We start from the raw sequence: 25,546 nt of genomic DNA, 5'->3' as shown, positions 1-25,546 counted from the left end.
TACTGGAAAGGAGGGATTATCTTTTATAATAGATTTATAATTTAATGGTTTAAAAAAAGGTTCACCGATTTAAGTGTATATAAAGGCTAAGATGTTCTGATTTAAAAAAAAAGAATTTCTAAGCTTTTTCATAATTTATTAGGATGACGTAGTGACTCAAGGGCATTTCAGAGGATATTTGATAGACATTTTATCATACCGTATATATGTATATATATTTATAGACTATATATTAGCTTACATGTGTATATATATTCATATGTGCTCCCTCCAATTTAAAATATAAGCATTTCTACTATTTTTTTAAAAAATATTTATACGTATTTTTTAAGGCTTCTCTCTCTTTTTTTTCCTCTCGCGAATAGTACATATACGCACTGCACTTTTCTCCAGTAAGTCACGTACATGAGATATCTCGTAAGTACACATACATGAGATCAGGAGACTTTTTAAAATGATATAATGGTCCAAAATAATGGTTTCACTGATTTTAGGTGAAAACCTAGAGCTAAAAATTTTACATCTAATAGAATTTTAATCTTTTATTTTAATTCATTTAATGTGACACGTGGCGACTTAAAATGCTTCAGAGAATGTTTAATGAACCATTTTCAACCGTTCATATGTAATCTCTCTTTTATAAGATTATCATTTCTGCATGTTTTTTTGAATGCATATGGACATCCCTCCGTCAACATATATTTTAAGAAACAAGAGAAAATGATTATATTTTAGAATGAAAGTGGCTTTTCTTTTGCATTTCTTTCTCTCTTTTTCAGGCAAACAGTACGCGTGTATTTTTCTTTTGTAATCATACGTACTGAAGATAAGGGAGAGATTATTTTTAAAATAAAATCTGATAGTCTAAAATAACGTATCATCAATTTAAGTGAAAAATCATGAGCTATATATTTTGTTTTTTTCTCATTTAATTTCTAATCTTTTTTCTAATCTATTAGAGGTGACACACTGTGAGTTAAGAGTGTTCCGTTTAGTGGAATTTTAGTATACAACCGAAAAAAATAGAAAGATGGATGATAGATAATGATATGATTATTGCTTCACACAAACCAGTGGATTAGATTTGACACAAATATTAGGGATACTTTGGCCACTCGAAATCGTTACTGTACTTCAATCAGCCAGTTTAATCACTTCCTCTCTACTTCAGATGTTAATCCCCTTTATGTTCGATTAAGCAATAATGCTGTGCTTTCCAGGTTACACTCCATCCATCTCCTCTCTACATGTAGTACAAACTATCTGAAGTCACCACTCCCACCTGTTCGACGCCGTACGACGTCGTCGTCCTCGTCGTACGCGCTAGCTATGGCCGCGCGCGAGCCACCGCGTCAAGGCCATGGCGCCACCCGGCTGTCGTGCCCAACTCCGGCGACCACCACCACCACCACCACCAGCAACCTTTGCAGCTTCCTCAACAGAGCCATCTCCGCTTGGCTCGTCTGCGCCGTGCTCAGCTTGTTTCTCTTCAACCTCCTCTGGTTTTACCCTGTCGACGCGCCGTGGAACGTCGTCATTTCCGGCGAAGGTAAGCGTCCATCCATGGCGATGGCAGGAGGAGGAGGGGAGGAGGCTAGGTGCGACTACTCGGAAGGGCGGTGGGTGGCGGCGCCGGGGCGCGCGCGGCGGTACAACGGCACGGCGTGCAACGTGAAGGAGAGCGAGCGGTGCGTCGGGAACGGGCGGCCGGACACGGGCTACCTGGACTGGCGGTGGCAGCCGGCGTCGTGCGAGCTCCCGGCGTTCGACGTGGCGGCGTTCGTGGGCGCGGCGCGCGGGAAGCACGTCGCGTTCGTCGGCGACTCGATGGCGCGCAACCAGGCGGAGTCGCTCGTCTGCCTCCTCGCCACGGCGTTCCCGTACACCCTCGTGTACCGCGACCCGCACCCGCGGGAGCGCAAGTTCTGGCGCTGGGCGTTCCCGGCGCACAACGTGACGGTGTCCGTCTACTGGGCGCCGTTCCTCGCCAGGTCCACCGGCAAGACGGACGACTACCGGAAGCCGCGCAACGACGTCTACCTCGGCGCGCTCGCCGAGCGGTGGTCGGCCGACGCCGACACGATGGACGTGGTGGTGATCAGCCAGGGGCACTGGTTCTGGATCCCGACCGTCTACCACGACGCCGCCACGGGCGAGGTGGTTGGCATGCACAACGTCACCGGGCTCAAGAACACCGGCGACATCGGCCTCTTCGCGCCGTACAGGAGGACTCTGCGGATGGCGCTGGAGCGGCTCGTCAGCTCCGGCGCCGGCAACCGCACCCGCGCCCGCACCGTGGTGGTGGCCACGTTCTCGCCGTCGCACTTCGAGAAGGCGTGGGACGACCCCACGACGTGCGCGAGGACGCGGCCGTACGACGACGGGGAGAAGGAGGTGGACGCCGACGAGAGGGAGCTCCGGAGCATCGCCATGGAGGAGGTGGCCGCCGCCGCCGCTCGCCGTGGCGCCGCCGCTGGCGGCGGCGAGAGCAGGGTGGAGGTGCTCGACGTGACGAAGCTGGCGACGATGCGGCCGGACGGGCACCCGGGGGTGTACATGCACCGCGACCCGTTCGCGCGCGGCGTGCCGAAGCGGCTGCAGGTGGACTGCCTCCACTTCTGCCTGCCTGGGCCGGTGGACACGTTCAACGAGATCTTGCTGCAGCTACTGATCAGCAAGAGGCGGTGACGATAAACCGGAGTACTAGCGTGTGCGTGCATGCAAGGCAAATATGAACAACTAACTTGAGATTTGAGATACAAGTCTGATGATATTAAGTTCCATTTGTATTACAAAGTTATGTACATGTAAACTATGTTTCAAACTTATGCCACGGCAATCAAAACCGATCTCAATATTATATTAGGAGTTGAGAATACATTTGTACTGGTTTTAAAAGATGAGGGTTACGTTGTATCCGTTGTTTTACGGTTGAGCAACATGATTGCAAACTCAACCATTATGTTATTAGGAATGTAAAGTGGACTTTTTCCCTTAAACTTAAGGTATATTCTCTGCCAGAAATACACTTTTTCGGCCCAAAAGTAGGGTGTCAATCCGTACCAAAATGCGGTCGTGAAATGCGCGTGAGTTGAGCCCACAGGCCACAGATGGTCGTGAATTTGGTCCAAAGCTTAGCCTGAATTCAGCCCTACGTTCTTCTAAATTCAGCCCAAAAGTGTGAGCGATCTCAGCTCTCAACTGTGCACGCGAATGCGGCCCAAAGATCCGCGTAAATTAAGCCCAAACGTTCGGCGGGTTGGACCATATTTGAGGCCGAGAAATGTGCGAAAATTCGGCTTTTAAGTATGGAAATTCCGGCCCAGTGGGCGTTAATTCAGCCTATATCTTTAAGGAAATTTAGCCCACGTGAAAAGAACGAAGTATGTGCGCCAGTCCGCCAGATATCATCATCGCAAGTGGGCCGACATGTCATTGGGCTGAGGCCTTTATTTCTGCCCATTGAGCGTGGAACATGTCCCAGCTAAAATTCTTCACTACTTCAAACGTACACTAGGTGAAACCCCACGTGTTGCTGTGAGAGTTTTGTATAGTATTAATAAAAATAACATGCAACATAGATACATTATGTACACTTTTCATCTTTGATCAACTATTGAGAAAAAAACTATAAACAATTAAGATAATATGGATTATGAAAATTAAAATCATATGTGGATTGATCATTCAAAAACAAAAGTAAGGTAACGTGGCTTCATGAGAGAGGAAAAAAAGAACGTAATATAGATCAATTATTTAAAGAGAAAACTAAGGCGATATGATTTTATAAGAGAAAAAAGGAGGAGGATAATTTAGACCATAAATCAATCATGTAAGGAAGGAATAATTGAGATGATGTGACTTAATGATAGAAGAGAAAAAATAACATTAACTATATATAGTGGTGATAAACTATATAGATATTCGCTCAGTTTCATATTATAAGTTGTTTGATTTTTTTCTTAGTCAAAATATCTTTATGTTTGACCAAGTTTATAGAAAAATAATAGCAATTGCTACAATACCAAATTACTTTCATTAAATTTAACTTTGAATATATTTTGATAATGTATTTGTTTTATATTAAAAATATTAGTAGAGTTTTTTTATAAACTTTGTCAAATTCAAATAAGTTTGATTAAGAAAAAAGTCAAATGGCTTACAATATAAACGAATGGAGTATATAGGATACGCGGCTTAAGATTCTAAGAATCTAGTTGATAGCCAGTTTCTGAGAATCTGAAGTGAGGTTTATTTTTTAGATTTTATAACTAAGTTTAAAATTTGGATGATAATCTGGATTGCTTGAGGGAGCTGAAGTTTATGCGAGAAACTTCGGCTGCTAAAAGCTCTTTCAAACAGGTCTTGTTGCAGGAATCTTGCGGCGTGGTGGTAGTAACAGCGAGTCAGAAGTCAGAACTTCTTCGCAGGACACAGATTTAACACTGCATCACCATTGGTGCTCGCTAACATGGAGATCTGCAAACCCGTTAGTTTTTGCGCAGCACAATCGATGCAGCCCCCATTTGCGAGGCAAGTTCGATGGAAATGCCGTTGAAAATGGAACAGATATGCCCACTTGCAGATATAGAACAGTATTGTCCTCCAAATCTCGAGACCGTAATTCAGATTCAGTTAATGACGCGATTGACGGCATGGCCTCGATCTACAGCAAAACTCTTCTTCCTCTCTCTCACTCTCTGTTGCGGTCTTTTCTTTTGTGTGTGTAACTGAGTTCTATCACTTTTGAAACGATTTAACACTTCTGCGATATGGTTTAGTATTATAGTTAAAATCTCGATTGCATGATTTTACATTTCTAACTTGTAACTAAGGTACCCAACTCTACGATTCCATACGGTAAAAATGAGTAAATTGTATCACCAGTACACAAACTTGTCAGGTGGGTGTAATCTAGTGCACGAATTTGTAAAATGCTCATTTTAGTGTATGAACTTGTCTGGTGCGTGCGGAGGAATGTGAAAAGGTTACTACATGGCTAGTCTTATTGATTTAGGGGCTAATTAGGATACTATGTAAATAGAGTAAATTGTATTGGTGGTACACAAACTTATTAGCTAGGTGCAATTTAGTATATAAACTTGTAAAATACTCGTTTCGGTACACAAACTTGTCTAGTTTGTGCGGACGAGAACCAAAATAACTTGGCAATGTTAATTTTACGAAGCTGATGTTAGGATGTGACGTGCATACATGTAGTGAGTATGCATAAGAAATGCAATATTTATAAATTTAATCTCTAGTTTATCCTTCATCATGGAAATGATGAATTTCATATATTTCTAACACTTATATTGCTCAGTTTTTTTCTTTATCTTTATCTTTTTCTACTATCACTATATTCTATTATATTTTTTATTGAATAGGTGTATGCCTGATAGCAACCTTCTCATATATATATTTACATAGTATCCTAATTAGCCCCTAAATCAATAAGACTAGCCATGTAGTATCCTTTTCACATTCCTCCGCACGCACCAGATAAGTTCGTGCACTAAAATGAGCATTTTACAAGTTCGTGCACTAGATTGCACCCACCTGACAAGTTCGTGTACCGGTGATGCAATTTACTTCGGTAAAAAACTATAATTTTATAAATTTCACTAGAAAAAAATATCAGTGCTTTGTAAAGGGTGAAGCTATTTTAATATTATTATTGTTATACAGTTTAGCTAAGGTAAAATTCATTGTGGGAATTCGTTTCAATTTTCTTTTTATAAAATCATTAGCTGCAATTAGAAGTTCAATCATCTCAAGTTATCATGCGAGTTTTTTTAAAAAGAGATTTCTTATATGACTTCTTCTATATTTTCGAAAGCGAACGAATTTAAAAACAGCTCAAACATGAATAGGTATTTCCAAAAGCGAATGAACTTAAAACCGACTCTAACTTGAATTACGTACCAAAGTACCGGCAAAACATCTTCAATTTTTATAATATTAGATAGTAGAGATAGATATAGAGATAAAGATAGAAATATAGATAGAGACAGAGATGTATAGGATTCTATAGTTGCGATTCTACTTAGAATTTCCAATTCTAATTTAGCATCGTGATTTCGAATTCTAGTTCAGGATTGTGATTTTAATAATCTTGGTTTAATATTTTTTAAATCACACTTTAGTCATTTTGAGTCATTTTGAAACTTTCTACTACGCCCGTCCCAATAAAAATCAATGACCGAATGAGACGATTATTATATTTTGGAATGGAGGGAATATCATTTTTACATCTTTTTTTCCTGTGTGGCCTGTCAAATAAATGGGAAAGTAATTTCATCCCTTGAGGGGATATCCCCTCGTTTTGTGCATGCCACCTAAATAGTCGTAAAAAAATATGAAAAAAAATGACAACATAGATTAATATGAAATGTATCACTTCACAAACATGCAAGTTTAAATTCAACTTATACAAGTTGTAACAAAAATAACAAATATAGTTGTGGATGCGCGATAACTATTTTCAGTTTAATTTTTATTTTTGTTGCAACTTGTAGAAGTTGAATTTGGTCTTGCATGTTTGTGGAGTGATATATTTTGGATTAATATAGTCAATTTTTTAAATTTTTTGATAACTATTTAGATGACATGTAAACAACGAGAGGAAAATCCACATCCCAAATAAATAAATACTACAACTATATTACTCCTCTCACAAAGTGTAATTTGGGTTGTTTTCTCAAATCCTATGCACAAATCCCAAACAACAGAATATATTTGAGTTGTTTTCACGTCACGCTCCGTTGACATTTTTTGGGTTTGAGCTCTTCTTCTTCGACAATCATTTCATTTCTACATAGACCTATCAGAACTCATAACACAGAACCCCCCTGGTAACATCGTCATCCACTCATCCTCACCGATTCCGACGTACGGATCGCCGCCGCCGTCGTAGCTGCACCGGCGGCAAATGGGAGCGTACGACGAGCCGCCACTGCGTCACCACCACGGCGGCGTGCAACCCATCAGAGACATCTTCACGTCGCTCATCTACGTCGCGCTCTGCTTGGCCCTCCTCTACCTCCTCTGCCTCACCCCTCGCGGCTCGCCGGAGAACGCCGTCTCGGCTCTGCTCCGGCACGTCACCATTGCTTCTTCCGGCGAAGGTCGTGGTAAGCTAAGCGCCCATCCATGGATGCGCGTGATCGCGTCGTTTCAGTGTAATCTTGAGTTGATCTCGTGTGTTTGTGTTGTTGCAGGAGGAGGAGGCGGCGGCGGCGGGTGCGACTACTCGGAGGGGCGGTGGGTGGCGGCGGCGGGGCACGCGCGGCGGTACAACGGCACGGCGTGCGACGTCAAGGGCAGCGAGGACTGCGCGCGCAACGGGCGGCCGGACACGGGGTACCTGGACTGGCGGTGGCGGCCGGCGTCGTGCGAGCTCCCGGCGTTCGACGCGGCGGCGTTCCTCGCCGCGGCGCGCGGCAGGCACGTCGCGTTCGTCGGCGACTCGATGGCGCGCAACCAGGCGGAGTCCCTCGTCTGCCTCCTCGCCGCGGCGGCGTTCCCGTACCGCCTCGTGTACCGCGACCGGGAGCCCGGGACGCGCAAGTTCTGGAGGTGGGCGTTCCCGACGCACGGCGTCACGGTGTCCGTCTACTGGGCGCCGTTCCTCGCCATGGCCGCCGGGAGGCCGGAGAACTTTAGCGTGCAGCACAACCTCGTCTACCTCGACACGCTCGCCGAGCGGTGGTCCGCCGACGCCGACACGATGGACGTGGCGGTGATCAGCACGGGGCACTGGTTCTGGAACCCGACCGTCTACTACCACCACAACGGCGGCGAGGTGCTCGGCGTGCACAACCTCCCGGAGCTCAACCACACCGAGATCGGATTCTTCTCGCCGTACCGCGAGGCCATCCGGATGTCGCTCGAGCGCCTCCTCGGCTTAGCCGCCGCCGGCCGCCGCGGCCGCACCGTGGTGGTGACCACGTTCTCGCCGGCGCACTTCGAGAAGGAGTGGGACGACCCCGCGACGTGCGCGAGGACGCGGCCGTACGAGGACGGGGAGAAGGAGGTGGGAGGCATCGAGGGGGAGCTCCGGAGCATCGCCATCGAGGAGGCGGCGGGGGCGGCGGCGGCGGCGGCGGCGGCGGCGAGGAGCAGGGTGGAGGTGCTCGACGTGACGAGGCTGGCGACGATGCGGCCGGACGGGCACCCGGGGGTGTACATGCACCGCGACCCGTTCGCGCGCGGCGTGCCGGAGCGGCTGCAGAGCGACTGCCTCCACTTCTGCTTGCCCGGGCCGGTGGACACGTTCAATGAGATCTTGCTGCAGCTACTGATCAAGAAGAAGCAGCAGTGAACAACACCGGTATCGTACAAGTACAAGTGACATATGCGTTGCGTACTTGCGTGCATGCATGCACGCACGCACGACAATATAACAACTTGACGAATTTCCTAGACATTTTTTATACTCTTAAGGGATACAAGTTGGAAGCTGCATGCGTTGGTAGATACTAAGAGCTTCTCCAATAGACTATTTAAATCAGACTCTCCAAACACATATATAACCAACTTTCTAATTGATTTAGCAAGCCAAATTTGTTGCTTACTTCAACAAACTCTGATCCATCTACGTACCCTCTTTATTTTGAGTCTATGACATTGAGACCCCAAATGTTAGCCTCTACTATACTCTTCCTCATCCTCTTTCTCCCCCTCTTCCTCACTACACCACAACACCAAATAGGAGGCACTTGATATATCGGGATAAACAACTTTTAGTAGCAAGCAGTCTGTCGGGAAAGACTTTTGCCAACACTTTGTCTGTTAGGTGAGTCCGAGTCCCCCTTCCTCCTCATGGTGTCTTGCTCCATTTACCCTGATGAGACTTCGGTGAGTTGGAGCCCCATATCTCCCCCGTGAGTTGACAACGTCCCTTTCATCCTCGCCGACATGCCTTGCATCTCGTTCCAAGCAACGACGAAAAGCCAACACACCTTCCTCCTCAGATCCGGACTACATTAGGAGATAATGGGACTTCTTTTTTGGGGGGAGCTAATGCAATTTAGTTGACATTTGAGGAGTTGGTACTAAAGTTTTTCAAATTTTAGTTGAAAGTTTTATGATTTTGAGTTGAAAGTTTCAAATTTTGAATCAAAAGTTTGTGATTTCAAGTTGTAAGTTTAAGATTTCGAATCAATTGTTTTTGTGATTTTGAGTTAAAAAGTTGTTTGTGGTTTTGAGTTGAAAGTTTTAAGATTTTGGACCATAAGTTTATGATTCTAATTTGAAAGTTTTAGACTTTGAATCTTGCGTTTTTGTGATCTGAGTTGAAAGTTTAAAGTCACAAGTGGAAGGTTTTGGAAATTGGAAGTAAAAGTTTTGGTAAGATTATCTTTAGGAATATAGAGCTAGGGGTATGCGTCGACACTTCAAATGCTCTTGGCATGCACACGCTCTATTCATGGAAAGGGCAGCGAAATTGGTCTGACTTCCCTAACGCATGCCTGACCTATCCTGCTGGTGCATACCCCCTCCGTCCTAAAAATAATACAATCCTAGCTACAAAACATATGCATGTCCAGATTTGTAACTAGGGTTTATCATTTTTTGGAACGGAGTAGTATGTGCGATCTAGGCGCCTCCGAAATTGGGTAACCTGTTTTTAATTGCTAGTTTATTTTTTTAGTAAATTACAGCGATGGTATATAAACTTTTGAGGTGGGTATAGTTTGGTATAAAAACATGTAAAACACTTGTTTCGGTGGATGCATTTTGTCTGGTGCGTGTGAACCTTAGGCCAAATGAGCATGCCATGCCATGGTTAATCCTACTTAGTTTGAATGTTTATTAAGATGTCGTGTAGGCATACATATTAGCATGCTGTCATCTAGACGTGCATATGTTCAATCAAATGTATAATAAGAGGCACTGATAATTGATGTTTTAAATAAGAACATATTTTTAGAGAAATAACTTTAACCACTATGTTCTGTTACATATAATAGAATTATCAACAAATATATAATTTTTGTTTACACCCAAATTTAGTACCTTTGCACGAAATAGGGAAAAATTGCTAAAGTTTGGAAAGCACCGGATTTTCTTCACATGGCCAGTCAGACCGCAGGTGTGTTGTCGGTCTGACTAGCTAGTAGGACCGGTTTGACCGCAGGCATGTGGCTGGTCAGTCCGTCAGAGTTCGAGCCCGAAGCGAATTTCGTCAGGTCTCGGGTTTCCTTACTCGGGAAGGTATGTTTTGGGTTTTCATTGGTTTCTACCCTGAGTTGAACATGGAGGAGCACCTGTAAAAGGCAAGACCAACCCTTATATAAGGGACAAGGCCGGTTCAATTGAATCACACAATCTACTTTCAACCAATTAGCCAATTGAATTGCTTTTTCAATATTGCATCTACTTTTCGCTTAGTTCTAGCCTAGTTTCGTCCATCTTTGTTGGTTTGCACCGTGAACCGTTCGCCGTCACTGCGAGAGTGCAATACCGCTTTGTAGGTTTGTCCCGTAAACCTTCTGTTCGCCCACGAGACGGGTGGTTATCCTTTGTTCCACCTAGATTAGATCCGCTAGCCGGTCTAGTTTGCAAAACACATCTTGATTTCGAAAGGCTAATGGGCGATCGATTGCCCCTAGCGATCACCCCCCTCCTCCACGTGGTTTCTTTTTTTGGCACCGCATTACTTTCCTATTTTAGTAAATTTATGCATCTATAGTTTGTACACCTCAAATTTACACATCTAAATTTTATACACCTAAAGTTTAGAGACCCAAAGTTTATAAGTCAAAAGTTTATATGTCTGATTCAAATTTGAATCTGAATTCAAATATTTTATATATATAGTATTTCTATACATCTAAAGTTTATACACCTAAAGTTTGGAGACCCAAAGTTTATAAGTCAAAAGTTTATATACCCGATTCAAATTTGAATTTGAATTCAAATATTTTTTATATATAGTATTTCTATACATCTAAAAATTATACACCTAAAATTTATAGACCCAAAATTTATAAGTCAAAAGTTTACATACCCGATTCAAATTTGAATTTGAATTCAAATATTAGTTTATAGACCCAAAGTTTATAAGTCAAAAGTTTACATACTCGTTTCAAATTTAAATTTGAATTCAAATATTTTTTATATATAGTATTTCCATACATAATTTTTTCTAACTTTGTTTTCTTTTTTTAAAATTTATGGTGTAAAAGTAGGAAGAGAAGAAGGGGGGGAGGAAGCCAGGAAGGGGGAGAGGAGCGTATAGGGGGGATGGGGGGTGATCGCTGTGGGAGATCACCCGCCCATTAGCCACGCCATCTTGATTTAGCCTTTTGGCTAGATCGGAGTGGTTGGCGACTCCATATCACCGTAAGACGTTTAGGTATCCCGATCATGGTTGTCTTCTTGCCAAAAAAAAGTTGTCAACAATTTTGTTGAAGTACTTTTTGAGATTAATCTATAAATATGGAGACCATGATTATAAGTCAAATACTACCCCCTTTTCAACTGTAAATCTTTTTGACTTGTTTTTTCAAGTAAAACTTTTTTTAGATTTAACTAAGTTTATAAAAAAATATAGTAATATTTTCAACACAAAACAAACAAAAAATATTAAAATATGTTCAACGTTAGATGAAATAAAATAAAATTGGTGCTATAAGTGTTACTTTCTCCGTTTCATATTATAAGTCATTTTGATTTTTTTAGTCAAATTTCTTTACATTTGATTAAGTTTATAGAATAATATAATAACACTTCTAACATAAAATAAAATAGATTATCAAAATATATATTCAATACTAGATTTAATGAAACTAATTTGGTGTTTAAAATATTACTAATTTTTTCTATAAACTTAGTCAAACTTAACAAAATTTGATTAGGAACAGAGTCAAAACGACTTATAATATGAAACAGAGGGAGTACTATATTTTCTATAAATTTTGTTAAACTTTCGAGAAATTTGATGGGAAACTATTCTAATCCCTCGAGGGGATGTTCCCTCGTTTGCTCAAAAACCATCTAAATGGTTATGAAAAATTCTGGAAAAATTTGACAACATTCATACAACACATATATACAACTCCACAAAATCTTAAGTCCAAACTCAACTCACACGTCGAGATATAAAAAAGACAAATTCAGCGTATGAATAGTAGCGTACTGTTTATATCTAAATTTGTCTTTTTTATTTCTCAATGTGTAGATCGAATTTGAACATGAATTTTGGTGGACTAGTAGGTATCATTATACTGTACATTGTCAATTTTTTTTCAGAATTTTTCACAACTATTTGTATCGAATTTAGAAGAAAAAGGTATACGAGGGGATATCCCCTCGAGGGATTAGAATCCACTCCCAAATTTGACTTTAAGAACGGAAGAAGTATTTTAGAAGTTATTTATAATATTTTTTGAAAAAAAAATAACATCAGTTTATTAAAAACAATAATTATTTTAACCGGAGGCTATAAGTACTTTGACCAAGTTGGCAAGTTGAATTCGTACCGCTTGTGGATGGTCATGCCCTCTGCCATTTGCTGCATCGATCCGCACCTTCCTCAATTAGATGCCCTGAGGTGTAGTACGAGAAATAGCAAAGAAAATGACCTCGAGGTCAACCCATCTCCATTGTCGACGCACCCATGCACATTTTCCCCTATCAGTGTCAGAATCCCTCTATATAGTACCAGTACTCGATACTCTACTCACTCACTAACCAAAACCCTCACTGCTCGATCCCCAAGCTCGAGATGGGAGCTTACCAGCCGCTGCAGCATCACCATGGCGGCGCCGCCGCCGGCTACTTCCTGCCAAGAACCGCCGTGACATGGCTCGCCGCCGCCTGCCTCTCCCTTGCCCTCCTCCACCTCCTCTGCTGCTCCCCTCCCGGCGGCCACCAAGCCGTCTTCTCCCCTCTGCTCCAGTATTTCAATGGCAATGGCACTTACTCCTCCAACATCTCGTCTTCTGGGTATGTACAAGCTAAGCTTGGATGGATGAGCGAGCGATCGGGCGAGCTAGCTAGCTCATCAATGGCGGTGTTCGTTGTCGTTATTGTTGTTGCAGGGTGGAGGAGAGGTCGTCGGCGGCGGCGTCGTGCGACTACTCGGTGGGGAGGTGGGTGCGGGCGCCGGGGCACGCGCGGCGGTACAACGGCACGGCGTGCAACGTCAAGCCGGAGCAGGACTGCGTCGGCAACGGGCGCCCCGAGACGGGGTACCTGGACTGGCGGTGGCAGCCGGCGTCGTGCGAGCTCCCGGCGTTCGACGCGGCGGCGTTCCTCGCCGCGGCGCGCGGGAGGCACGTCGCGTTCGTGGGCGACTCGATGGCGCGCAACCAGGCGGAATCCCTCCACTGCCTCCTCGCCGCCGCGTTCCCGCACGAGCTCGTGGCCCAGGACGCCGAGCGCTACAAGCGGCAGTTCACGCGGTGGTCGTTCCCGTCGCACGGCGTGACGCTGTCCACCTACTGGGCGCCGTTCCTCGTCAGGTCCGGCGGCAAGCCGTTCAACTACACCATGCCCTACAACCTCGTCTACCTCGACGAGCTCGGCAACCGGTGGGACGCCGACGCCGGGACGATGGACGTGGTGGTCCTCACCGCCGGCCACTGGTTCTGGAACCCGGCCGTGTACCACAGGCGCGGCGAGGTGGTCGGCGTGCACGCGCACCCGGAGCTCAACGCGACCGAGATCGGCTTCACCTCGCCGTACCGGGAGGCGTTCCGGAGGGCCCTGGAGCGGCTGGGCTCCGACGGGCGGCGGCGGACCGTGGTGCTGGGCACGTTCGCGCCGCCGCACTTCGACGGGAAGCCGATCTTTGACCCGACGGCGTGCACGAGGACGGAGCCGTACAGGGACGGGGAGAAGGAGGTGGGGAGCATCGAGAGGGAGATGAGGAGCATCGTGTTCGAGGAGGCGACCGCCGCGGCGGCGGCGGCGGCGACGATGAGGGTGGAGGTGGAGGACGTGACGAGGCTGGCGACGATGCGGCCGGACGGGCACCCGGGGGTGTACATGCACCGCGACCCGTTCGCTGGCGGCGGCGCGCGGCCGGAGCGGATGCAGACGGACTGCCTCCACTCCTGCCTCCCTGGCCCGGTCGACACGTTCAATGAGATCTTGCTGCAGATTCTGAGCAGGCAGCGGTGATTCGAGCCAGTGCGTGCGTGCGTGCGTCGGTGCGTGCATGGGCATTGTTTAATTGTGAATTGTGACTGTGGTGTGTACGTGCAGTTCAATTTCTCGTTTATTTCGTCCTGCTAATTGTAACTTCTGTGTGTTCTGGTCAACTCTGAATTAACCAATTTCATGGCAACAGAACAATTCTTAGGCTGTGTTCGCTTGTGCTGGCTGAGAATCTTTCCTTCCAGCATGGAAAACACATGATTAATTAATTACTACCTCCATATTTTAATATATGACACCGTTGACTTTTTATCCAACGTTTGATCATTCGACTTATTAAAAAAATTATGTAATTATCATTTATTTTATTGTGACTTGATTCATCATTAAATATTCTTTAAGCATAACATAAATATTTTAATATTTGCACAAAGATTTTGAATAAAACAAATGGTCAAACGTTGTTTAAAAAGTCAACGGCGTCATACATTAAAATACGGAGGGAGTATTAACTAAAACTAACTTGAGAAATGGATTAATATAATTTTTAAAACAACTTTTCTATATATATATTTTTTAAAAAAACACACCGTTTAGTAATTTGAAAAACGTGCGCGCGGAAAAGGAGAAATAAGAGTTGGGAACCCCTACAAACGAAGCACCCTTAGAACCGTTAAATCCATTGGTTTTGGTGTTGGTCTACATGCTAAGGACAGTCTCAATCCTCCATCTTAGAGCAAGTATAATTGTAGGTTGTAAGCCGACTAAATGCTGAGATGGAGGAGAGAAGAGAGGAGAGAGAGGAGAAGCGGGCTGTAAACTTACAGCTGGCTTGAACATAAAAATCAAGAAACTCTATGAGAGAGACAAGTGGATCCTATATTAATTGTAAAGAGCTAACTATTATATGGGTGGGTTGAGAGAAGACTGAAAAACCTTTATAGCCAACAAGTTGGCTGTATTATTAGCCTTGCTCTTAGTTAGTTTTCATAACATTAAATATAATGCCATATAAGCAAATAACTAATTAAGGTAGCTAGAGAATTAACTAGGCGAAATAAAAAACGTGAAGAAACCATTTCTCATATAAGAAACCAACCCTACGTAGAAACCAACAATGAAAACAACAAAATACATGGATGAAATGAGAGAGAAGGGAGATGATTGGATAGAGTTTATTTTGAAGAAACTACTCATTGAGTATATTTTTTTTATACATGATATCTAAGTGACATGACGAGTATGAAAAATATTCGATAGTTTTTGGGTTGGGATTGTCGTATGTTTTGGTGATGTGGCATTCAAGTGTGTACAAACATTTGCTTCATTATAAGGGAGGAGTAGAATGATGAGAGGACAAAATTTAGTGATATGGGAGCTAATGTATGTGCCATGACACCGAAATCACGGTGGTTTTGGTTCTACGCTTTGACATTATCTTTTAAAAAAATATTGTGGAGCTGTGGGCTTAACTAATTTCAGCATCAATAAATGTCAAGTGCCCAATTTTGTAGTCCATGAACAATTTGAAATGAACAATTAATTTCAAGACTACGGTTCATGAAACAGATTTTTCGTTCATGAACGTGTTACATATTCATCACTACTTCAAAAGAAATAGTTTTTGATATATTTCAGAAACAAGCAAATGACTAATTTGGATATATATATTTAAAACGAACCGCCCTCAATGGCGTGTAATATTTCCCTAAATGGAATGATACAAGAAAATAGGCTCGCTAGTTGGCTCGCCTTGTTAGTTAGCCCGTGCATATAACTTTAGAAAATTCATACCCAACATGGTATATTATTTTCTATTTTTGTGTAACCTAAAGCAGATAATATTTCCCCTTGTCCTATGCATATTGTTTAGGGTATAATCATTAAAAGATTGTGATTCTGCGTTTTGTTGAAACACACTTCATTTATGTAAAAAGACTATGGTTGTATATTGACTAATACCCTCGTTTCAATATTGAAAGATAATATTTGCCTCTTTTTAATTAATACATACTACCTTTCCCTTGTATTTAATTGTTTTAACATTATTATTTATTTTTGCTGTCAATTTTTTAGGCCAGTTTAAAATTTTATTTGGAAATAGAAGTGTTGGTATTTTATTTGATACCAACATTTTTTATCATAAGATGAGGATATTGGTATTTCAAAATTTTAGAACACAGAGAAGTGTAATAACAAAAAAAAAGAAGGAAAAAGAATGAAATTGGGGTGGGAGTTTGGCCCAAGCCAGATAGGCCCAGTGCCTCTCCTCTGTTGTTGGGCCAACCAAGTTGCAGCCCAAGTGGCCAGTTCGATTCGCATGCGCACGACGTGAGTAGGGGCAGGGGCGCGAGCACACAATGGAGCGGAGAGCACGCGTCGTCCAACTATTGGTGCCACGTGTCATGCACTTTTGCATGAAAACCCGCCGGCTTTAGAATATTAGATATGCACAAGGAGGCCACGATTGATTCAGAATGGTTGACCTTAAGAAATGGGCCTGTTTTATTTGCTAATAATTGAATGGCTGAATTTTTAGATAATGGAATGAAATATTCCGACAGCCAATTATTACAAGGTTCGCACAAAAGCAAACTCACACTGTGAGTATGTAGCCAAAGTAACAAAACCAAAAGTAAAAGCAAACTAATAAAAACCAAGCAAGGTAAAGACCCAACAACTATTGAATTCTATTGGTGAATCTCCACCCGAAGTTGGCAAAGAGCTACATGATCGTCGACTCAAGTTTACGACACGTATCCTTTATTAGCTTGATATGATCATCATACCTTTGTAGTTAAGCACATTCCCGAAAGTAATATGTTGCCCTGAAAAGAACCTGCAAATAATGAATAGCCGAATGTTTTAATTTGTCAGTACTATTTGAGATTACAAATGAATAAATTAGCTATCATAAAGTTGAAAATAAATTTAAAATAATAGTTTTTTTTTAAAAAAAACTCATATATATATTTAAAAAGTTCTTGTGAAAATCGTGTGTCATATTAACCCATTATTTCCTTTTATTCATTGGAAAATAATTGTTTGCGTCACGTGTGGATATCCGTGTGTCTATTTTTCTTTGGTTAGCTCTAGATCTCAAATTAATGACTACCCCTGTTTTTCTCTTTTGCTCGATGAGTTTATTTTACAGTTTTTGAAAATAATTGAAATGCGACCTTGGTCATTACTTTTTATAACTTTGCACTACGATACAGTAGCAAAACATAATATTATGAAAACATTATTACTGAAAACCTAGATGATTTCAGATATACTAGTGATCAAACTTCGGAAAATTTGATGGCAGGAATTTTTCAAAACGTCAAAATAATAATAACAAAAAGAATGACAGCCTAGCTTGTAGTAGTAGAGAAAAATAAGAGTCGACTAATACTAAATCAGGTGATTACTTGTACTAATTTGTAAACCGTGTGAGCGTCCGAGCGATGATCTAGCCATAAATCTTTCCGTTGACTCTCGCGATTCCAAACACGATGGCTTGGAATTGGAGCTCATACTTCGATCCATTCCGTTAATTAATCCAGAAATACTCCATTAGGCACTTCATCATTCTCCATTTTTGTTTGCTCCTACAAGAATAATCAGTAGTGTTGTGATCGCATCATCAATTCATTATTCATCATACAGCAATGGCAGCTGCAGAAGTAGAACACAGCGGCAGCTCCCTCCCCAAGAAGCTCGTCACTTTTGCTCTCTGCGCCATCTTCACCTTGTCCCTCATCTACTTCTCCTCCCCTCCTCTCATCATCTCCTCCACCACCAATCTTCTCTCCCAATTCCAAACACGCGCACGAGCTAGAACCACCGATTTTTCTACTCATCTCCCAGGTAATTATTAGGATTTTTTTTTCTGAGCTCAATTGAGCAGCATTTCTTGCGATCTTGATTGGTTTCTTGATTTGTTTTTAGACTCATTTCCCAGGTAATTATTAGGATTTTTTCTGAGCTGAATTGGGCATCATTTCTTGCGATCTCGATCGATTGGTTTCTTGATTTTGTTTTTAGATTCATCTCCCAGGTAATTATTAGATTTTTTTTCTGAGATAAATTGGGCAGCATTTCTTGCGATCTTGATTGATTGGTTTCTTGATTTGTTTTTAGACTCATCTCCCAGGTAATTATTAGATTTTTTTCTGCGCTAAATTGGGCATCATTTCTTGCGATGTTGATTGATTGGTTATCTTGATTTTGTTTTTAGGGGTAGCTGTTTGGAAGCAATGCGACTACAGTGATGGGAAGTGGGTGTGGGACGGCGACCATGGCGGCGCCGCCGCCGGCGGCGGCTCGAGGTACGACAGCGAGAACTGCGACATGAAGATGACGTACAAGTGCGTCATCAACGGCAAGCCGGACGGCGGCTACCTTCACTGGCGGTGGCAGCCGGCGTCGTGCAACCTCCCGGCGCTCGACCCGGCGGCGTTCTTGCGGCTCCTCCGGGGCAAGCGGCTGGCGTTCGTCGGCGACTCGACGGCGCGGAACCAGGCGGAGGCCCTCGTGTGCCACCTCGCCACGGCGGCGCGGCCGGTGACAGTGCGGCGCGACGAGGAGCGGCTGGGGCGCAAGTCTGGCGGTGGGCGTTCCCGTCGCCGCACGACGTGAACGTGTCCACGTACTGGTCGCCGTTCCTGGTGCGGTCGGAGGGGCACTCGGAGGACTACGGCATGGCGCACGAGGTCGTCGTCCTCGACGCGCTCACCGAGCCGTGGGCGTCCGACCTCGCCGCCATGGACGTGATGGTGATCTCCGCGGGGCACTGGTTCCCCCACAGCGCCGTCTACTACGACGACGGCGAGATCGTCGGCGTGCACGGCCGGCCGGACATGAACCGCACCGAGATGAGCGCCCCGTCCGTGTACCGCAAGGTGTTGCGCCGGACGCTGGAGCACGTGATCAACGCCACCATGGCGGACAAGCTCGAGCTCGTCGTGGTGGAGACGATCGCGCCGGCGCACTTCGACGGCAGGTACAGCTGGAACCACCGCGACGCGTGCTCGCGCCAGAGGCCGTACGACGGCGACGTCGACGGGGAGGCGAAGGTGGGGGACACCGAGGCCGAGCTAAGGAAGGCCGTGCTGGAGGAGGTGGCGGCGGCGGCCACGGCGGCGAGGCGGCGCTGCCCTGGGCTGCGGTTCGAGGTGCTCGACGTGACGAGGCTGGCCGCCATGCGGCCCGACGCGCACCCGGGCGTGTACATCTACAAGAACGCCTACGGCGGCGGCCCGGTGCCGGAGACGGCGGCGAACGACTGCCTGCACTGGTGCGCGCCGGGGCCGGTCGACACGTTCAACGACATCCTGATGCAGATGATCGCCGGCGGCTAGCTGGCCGCCGCCGCCCGCCGTCGTCGAGCTCGATCCGGCACGTGCGGCGCGGTGTGTCGCCGCACGCCGCGTTGCATGGTCTCTGCGTCTGCGTGGATGGTGGATCAGATCACGAGAATCCGAAGCTGTCGGTTTTGTTCTGACTGGTTCTTGAATCCTGACAATTGACTTTGGTATGCGTTTTTTATAAGCACTTTTTCAGTTCCATAAAAAATATTTCTTCAAATACGTATTACTAGAGATATATAAGAATATGTCTATATTCAATATGAGATTAATTTTTGATGGGACGAGATTGATTTTTGTTAGATGGAGGGAATGTTCTTCTGCCAATGGGATTCAGAATCGCAGTTTGCAGATGCAACGTGTGCTGACTTCAATCTCGATGCCATTGATTGGCACAGTGTACAATGGTCTATTTCACCTTGAATATAAGCATTTTTATATTATTTAGCAGTTAAGGAAAAAAAGCGTGCTGACTTCAATCTCGATGCCATTGATTGGCACAGTGTATAATGGTCTATTTCACCTTGAATATAAGCATTTTTATATTATTTAGCAGTTAAGGAAAAAAAGGCTTTAGAGTGTTTGTACTTGTAGACAGAGGAAATAGGATATATACGGCCATTGAAATAGGGAACTTAGCCCTGCAAACAACCCAATCTGAAATATAAGCATTTTTATATTATTTAGCAGTTAAGGAAAAAAAAGGCTTTAGAGTATTTGTACTTGTAGACAGAGGAAATAGGATATATACGGTCATTGAAATAGGGAACTTAGCCCTGCAAACAACCCAATCTGAAATTCGCTCCATAGGAGATTTGAGCCCTGCAAACAACCCAATCTGAAATTCGTTCCATAGGAGATTTGAACTCAAGACCATAGGGTACTACTCAGGTCACTATAACCACTAGGCTATATCCCTTTCGTATATATTTTATTGAGTATGTGGTGTGTTATGGTGCTGATTTTATTGCAAGGAAATGTTACAAATTTCAATAGAGAAGTGCTACACGAAGGGATCCTTTTCTATCTCGTCCTATACAAAGGGATTGCTAGAAATATACCATTGTCACGTAATAAAAGTGCGAGTACGTGTGATGCCACGCGGTGAGGACGTGAGACCGCTTAATCTCGTGCAACGAGGATGCAATACGGCTACTTCGCATCCCTAAGAGTATCTCCAACAGCTTCTTCAAATCACACTCTCCAAACACCCATATAGTCAGCTCTCCAATTGATTTGGCAAGCCAAACTCATTCCTCACTTCAACAGCCTCTCCATCTACACTCTCTATTATGAGCCTACGACACTGAGACCCGCACATCAGCCTTTATTATTCTCATGGTTGTGTAGGAGGCAGCATCCTTATGCGCCATTTCGTCGAACAGGTTGCAGGCAGGCCACATCGGCATGCCTGGGCATGTATCTGGTAGGCCAAGCGGGCATCGCAGTAGCTGAGGACGGAGCAGGTGAGCTCGTTGGCGGCGGCGGTGGCCGGGTGGACGGTGAGAGCGCGGCGGAGGGTGGCGGCCCTGGATCCGGAGGCAGAGCAACGGAGGCAAATATCAATCGATCGGTATGGGTTCATTTCATGGGTTGGGTTCGGTGGGGGATTGCAATGCAGACTGCAATTCCCTTCTCTCTCTCTCTACACTTTCCTCTTCCTCTTCTCTCTTCTATGCAGTGGCACGGATTCTATGTGGCGGCGGCTCTCTTCGGAGGAGGATTCTATGTGGCGGCGGCTCTCTTCGGAGGAGGATTCTATGTGGCGGCGGCTCTCTTCGGAGGAGAGGTCGATGGTGGTGGTGGCGGTGTTGTTCTACTGGGTGGTGGTGGTGAAGCCGGAGAGGATGTGGTAGGCGGGGGAGGACGCCGACGGGGAGTAGGAGGGCGCCAGCGCAGGAAGGGGAGGGGAGCACGCGGCGGAGGTGGAGCGCACGGCGGAGGAGCGTGGCCACCATGGTTGGGGAGGCGAGGTGAGAGGAGAGGATATGGGAGGAGGATGACGACGCGGCGGCCTCGCAATCAGACGACGACGCGGCGGAGGGGGGGCGCCGGCGGAGGGACGCGGCAGAGGGAGTGATGCCGGTTGTGGCTGGGGACGTTGGCGGCTATGGATGCGGCAGCGCCGGACTTGGCTGGGGACAGAGGCGGCGGTGCCGGATGTGGACACGGACGGAGGCAACGGCGGCGGTTGTGGCCGGGGACGGAGGCGGCGGGGATGGGCTGTGCGGGAGGCGAGAGCGAAGGAAGAGGGGAGCGAGACATGTGGGAGGGATAGTGCGTGGGGCCACAGTTGGCCAGTTCCATGGGATCTTTAGCTAGCCGAATGGCTTGGCCAATCAATTGGAGAGTATTTTTTTTTCTCTATGTTAGCTATAATTTAGCTTGGAGAGCCATTTGGCTACTCTGTTGGAGTTGCTCTAACTAGCTAACTCAGTGATTAATAGATTAATTTGTATCATTAGAAATTAATTAATTAATGTTATTTCTTTAATAAGCATCATTAGTACTTAATTAATCGATAATATGGTTGATTAATCACTAATCACTATACCATCCTGCTAGTTGGTGAAGTGAGACTGCACTAATTATTGCCATTTATTAAATCAACATCATTAATAATAAATTAATCATTAATCTGGTCGATTAATCACTATCATTGTACAATGTCGCTTGTTGGTGAAGCGAGACCTCCCTCGCGCCGCGGGTGTCGTCACGCCGTCGTCATTTTCAGGCAACTGTTTAACGATATCATATCGTTTTCGCACTTTCCCTCAGCAACGATGATATGTTATATGTTTGTGCCAAAAAAATATACCCCTTTATATTTCTGAGGAAAAATAGTAAATAAAAAATATATTTTCAAATTTAATTATAAGGTATTACACTCGGACTAGAGTGTGGTATCCTCGTCATCACCTTAAAAAAAGGCTTCTATGACTATGTCCTTTTTTTTTAATCTTAAATGTGCTCTTTATTAGCTCGTTGGTTTGGTACGATCACGAGACACCAGTACATTTACAGACTCTGGGAGGGGGTCAGCCCAAACATACAAGTCCCAACCCACACTTATACGAGCAATGTCAATTTTTTTTAATGTCTCACACGTTGTATTGATAGAGCAGAAAAAAATTACAAGATTACAACCCTGAAGGGTCGTAACCAGGAAAAAGAAAAAAAATATACCACCACCCACACACCGATAGCACCAACACACAAGATCGGGAGAAGGCTAACACCGGACCAGCCGCCGCTAAACGTGACCGACCGCTACTAGACCAACAAAGGAACACATACGAGATCACCCAAAAGAACGCCCTCACAACCAACGCAAAGCCAACTCCTAGAGTGTGCTTGCACCAATCGTTCGAGAGGCTTCGGCTAGGGTATGCCAAAACGACGTCTTCAAGAAGAGAAGCGACGGAAAACCGCCGCCGCCGTCAGTCGGGATCAAAAGGAGTCAAGACTGGGCTTTCGCCCGGCAACCACCCTTGAGGGATGAGACTGCATGACAATGCCCTCAGGAGGGGGAATTAACCATCGTTGTCGGTCCGGCCAAGGCCGGGCTGGGTTTTCACCCGCTACTTACCACCTGCGAATCCACGGCTGATGCACCGATACTCCACCACCACTCAACCTCTGCCAACATGTGGGACCACTACACCGACGCCCCCCGCCGGCCAGCCTTCGTGTGCCGAAGACCACGCCACATTCATTGGCAGCTCCTCCTCGCTCCGAGGTCGCCTTCTCCACCGCCGGCCACGCCTCTCGCACTAAGCCGGCCTCCTCCACCGGATGTGCCTCTCGCACCAATCTGGCCTCCCCCCATCAGCCGCGCCTCTCACGCCAAGCCGGCCTCCATCTCCACCGCCTGCGCCTCTTGCGCCGAGCCAGCCTCCGCTGCCATCGGCTGCGCCTCTTTGCGCCAAGCCGGTCTCCAACCCCTCCTCCAAACGCTGTCGCGTCGGCCAGATGCAGTCATCTGCCACGCCCTCGGCTAGCCGTCCGAGGCTGCCATGCCTCCTCCCACCTCAGCCACCGTGCCTCCTCCCACCGCCGTCTGTCGCTGCAGCCGTCACCAGCCGCCGCAGCCAACAGCTGCTGCCGCCACCGCCGTCGGCAGTCGTCTGCCGCTGCCGCCGTCACCAACCACCATCACCAGCCGCCGTCGCCAGCCGCCATCGCTAGCCGCCGCAGTCAACAGCTGCCGCCGCCACCGCCATCGGAAGTCGTCATCGCCAGCCACCACCGCCGCTAGCTGCTGCCGCCACCGTCGCCAGTTGCCATCACCAGCCGCCGTCCGCACCCATCACTGCTGGCCAGGCAGTGTCCGAGACAGATCCGGCCCGGCAAGGCTGGATCCCACCGTGTGGGGGCCGGATCCGTGGCCGCCCTCGCCGGGGCGTGCCGCCGCCGACGAGCAATGTCATGAGCACAACTATTACAAGAACGACCCGCAAAAGACAGCTTAGCACTTGGGAACTCTAAATGGAGCAGAGCTCTAATATGCCTGAAGAGCACGCCACCCGGAGAGCAGTCAAAATCTGTTGATGACAAGGCACACAGCAATGCAGAGTAATCAGTCTGATCAAAATGCGAGAAACCATGGTGAGCTGTGATCCGTAGAGCATGCAGACAAGCTTCATTCTATGACTATGTCTCGACGCCCCTGGACATGTCCAACCCGGACGGAATAGTCAACACCAGCCACACCATTTATTCATGCTGGGGTCGTCATTGGCGGGGAGCATGTTACGGGGTAAGAGGCGAGGAAAAGGGGATCGACGATGAAGGTCATCTGTGCCTTGGGAATCATGTTTGGTACGACGATTCTCAAAACTATTGATACCTGGTACTTAAAAAGCATCAGACTCGGTACTTGGTAGGTACTCCCTCCGTTTTACAATATAAGTCATTTTAGCATTTCTCACATTCATATTGATGCTAATGAATCTAAACATATATACCTATCTAGATTCATTAGTATCAATATGAATATGGAAAATGATAGAATGACTTACATTGTGAAACGGAGAAAGTAGTAGCGAATATCAATCCTAATATATATCTGGTATTCGACTAGTACTCATCCGGTATCATATGGTTTTGGAATAAGATCTTGTACAAATGTACAATAACAACTCTTATTTCAAAATCGTTAATAACAACAGCTTATATAGTTATACAGAATCAAGTTGCTGTAGGACCAGGATGTCAGATCAAGCGTTCACGGATCCAGGCCATGTATTATTTTTCCAACGAGAAGTGCACAAAAGGGATGTAGTTTTTCAATCTGCCAAGAGGGCTTTCTTAACCCATCTCTGGATATTTTGCAGTGGGAAAAAGTATATCGAAGGTCACCTCATCTTGTCATCATATTACAAAATCATCTCCCAACCGCAAAATCAGATATATGTCATCTCTTAACTTATAAAACCGAATCATTTTTGTTCAATGTGGCAGCTGAGTCAACGAGGGCCCCACATATCAGTGAAACCCAACCTCTTCCTCTCTTCCTCTCTTCCCATCTCTTTCCCGTGTGAGAGACCGACGGGAAACGATAGCGTGGGCGGCGCCCCGGCAGGGAGAACGGCAACGGAGAGGAGATACGTAGCAGCGGCGCAGACGGAGAGGAGTTGGGTGGTAGCCGCGAGAAGCTCCTCCGCCTCCCACCACAGCTAGGATCACTCCCGAGCTCCTCTAGAGCCGCCTCCACCACGGCCTCCATATGCGTCGCGGTGGCCCCGCGAGCCCATGGTACGCATGGAGGAGGTGAGGCTACCCCCACGCCGATGCTGCCGCCGAGTTCAACATCATCCTCAATGCCCATCTCCCTTCCCTTCCCCAGTACTCCCGCAACCCTACCTCGAACGATGCGGGACCGTCACTGGCTCAAGGAAGAAGGGACAAGATCCCCGCGTGGCTGCGGCGTGAGGGAACAGACACACTGCCGCCGTCGCCATCGTCGATGACCTGAATGCCCTGAGACATGGAGGGGATGCCGAAGGTGTGATGGGCGTGGAGCGGGACGTTAAGCTCGGAGACGACTTGGAGCATGGAGATGCGATTGTGGAGGTGGTCGATGG

General features: G+C 45.9%; 5 protein-coding genes and 1 long non-coding RNA gene across 7 annotated transcripts; all 6 read left to right on the top strand.

Annotated features, from left to right (window-relative positions):
- Positions 1-1,242: 1,242 nt before the first annotated feature.
- Positions 1,243-2,746, top strand: LOC107275826 (xyloglucan O-acetyltransferase 1). The gene has a single exon (XM_026026239.2). The coding sequence runs from the start codon at positions 1,330-1,332 to the stop codon at positions 2,686-2,688; it is 1,359 nt and encodes a 452-aa protein (XP_025882024.1). The 5' UTR covers positions 1,243-1,329; the 3' UTR covers positions 2,689-2,746.
- A 4,185-nt stretch (positions 2,747-6,931) lies between these two features.
- Positions 6,932-8,323, top strand: LOC107275514 (xyloglucan O-acetyltransferase 1). The gene is made up of 2 exons (XM_015786763.3): positions 6,932-7,133; positions 7,221-8,323. The coding sequence occupies exons 1-2, from the start codon at positions 6,932-6,934 to the stop codon at positions 8,321-8,323; spliced, it is 1,305 nt and encodes a 434-aa protein (XP_015642249.3).
- A 4,373-nt stretch (positions 8,324-12,696) lies between these two features.
- LOC107275776 (xyloglucan O-acetyltransferase 1) lies at positions 12,697-14,247 on the top strand. The gene is made up of 2 exons (XM_015787253.3): positions 12,697-12,954; positions 13,050-14,247. The coding sequence occupies exons 1-2, from the start codon at positions 12,734-12,736 to the stop codon at positions 14,131-14,133; spliced, it is 1,305 nt and encodes a 434-aa protein (XP_015642739.1). The 5' UTR covers positions 12,697-12,733; the 3' UTR covers positions 14,134-14,247.
- Positions 14,248-17,616: 3,369 nt separating this feature from the next.
- Positions 17,617-19,924, top strand: LOC112936118 (xyloglucan O-acetyltransferase 1). Of its 2 annotated transcripts, XR_003242769.2 has the most exons (3): positions 17,675-17,961; positions 18,332-19,627; positions 19,764-19,924. XR_003242769.2 is itself a non-coding variant. In XM_026026006.2 (2 exons), the coding sequence occupies exon 2, from the start codon at positions 18,795-18,797 to the stop codon at positions 19,452-19,454; it is 660 nt and encodes a 219-aa protein (XP_025881791.1). In that variant the 5' UTR covers positions 17,617-17,961; positions 18,332-18,794; the 3' UTR covers positions 19,455-19,744. The 2 variants fall into 2 exon arrangements, 1 of the variants encoding a protein (XP_025881791.1); XM_026026006.2 differs by lacking the exon at positions 19,764-19,924 and having other exon boundaries at positions 17,617-17,961; positions 18,332-19,744.
- LOC9268043 (xyloglucan O-acetyltransferase 1) lies at positions 17,763-18,732 on the top strand. Its single transcript, XM_026026238.1, has 2 exons — positions 17,763-17,961; positions 18,332-18,732. The coding sequence occupies exons 1-2, from the start codon at positions 17,763-17,765 to the stop codon at positions 18,730-18,732; spliced, it is 600 nt and encodes a 199-aa protein (XP_025882023.1).
- Positions 19,925-20,782: 858 nt separating the features above from the next.
- On the top strand, positions 20,783-21,960 carry LOC136356793 (uncharacterized). Its single transcript, XR_010741786.1, has 2 exons — positions 20,783-21,033; positions 21,142-21,960. It is a non-coding gene; the product is annotated as an uncharacterized lncRNA (long non-coding RNA).
- Positions 21,961-25,546: the final 3,586 nt, after the last annotated feature.

The sequence above is a fragment of the Oryza sativa genome, chromosome 6 (assembly GCF_034140825.1).
Source record: "Oryza sativa Japonica Group chromosome 6, ASM3414082v1".
Classification (NCBI taxonomy): domain Eukaryota; kingdom Viridiplantae; phylum Streptophyta; class Magnoliopsida; order Poales; family Poaceae; genus Oryza; species Oryza sativa.
This window is presented reverse-complemented; position numbering and strand designations above follow the sequence as displayed.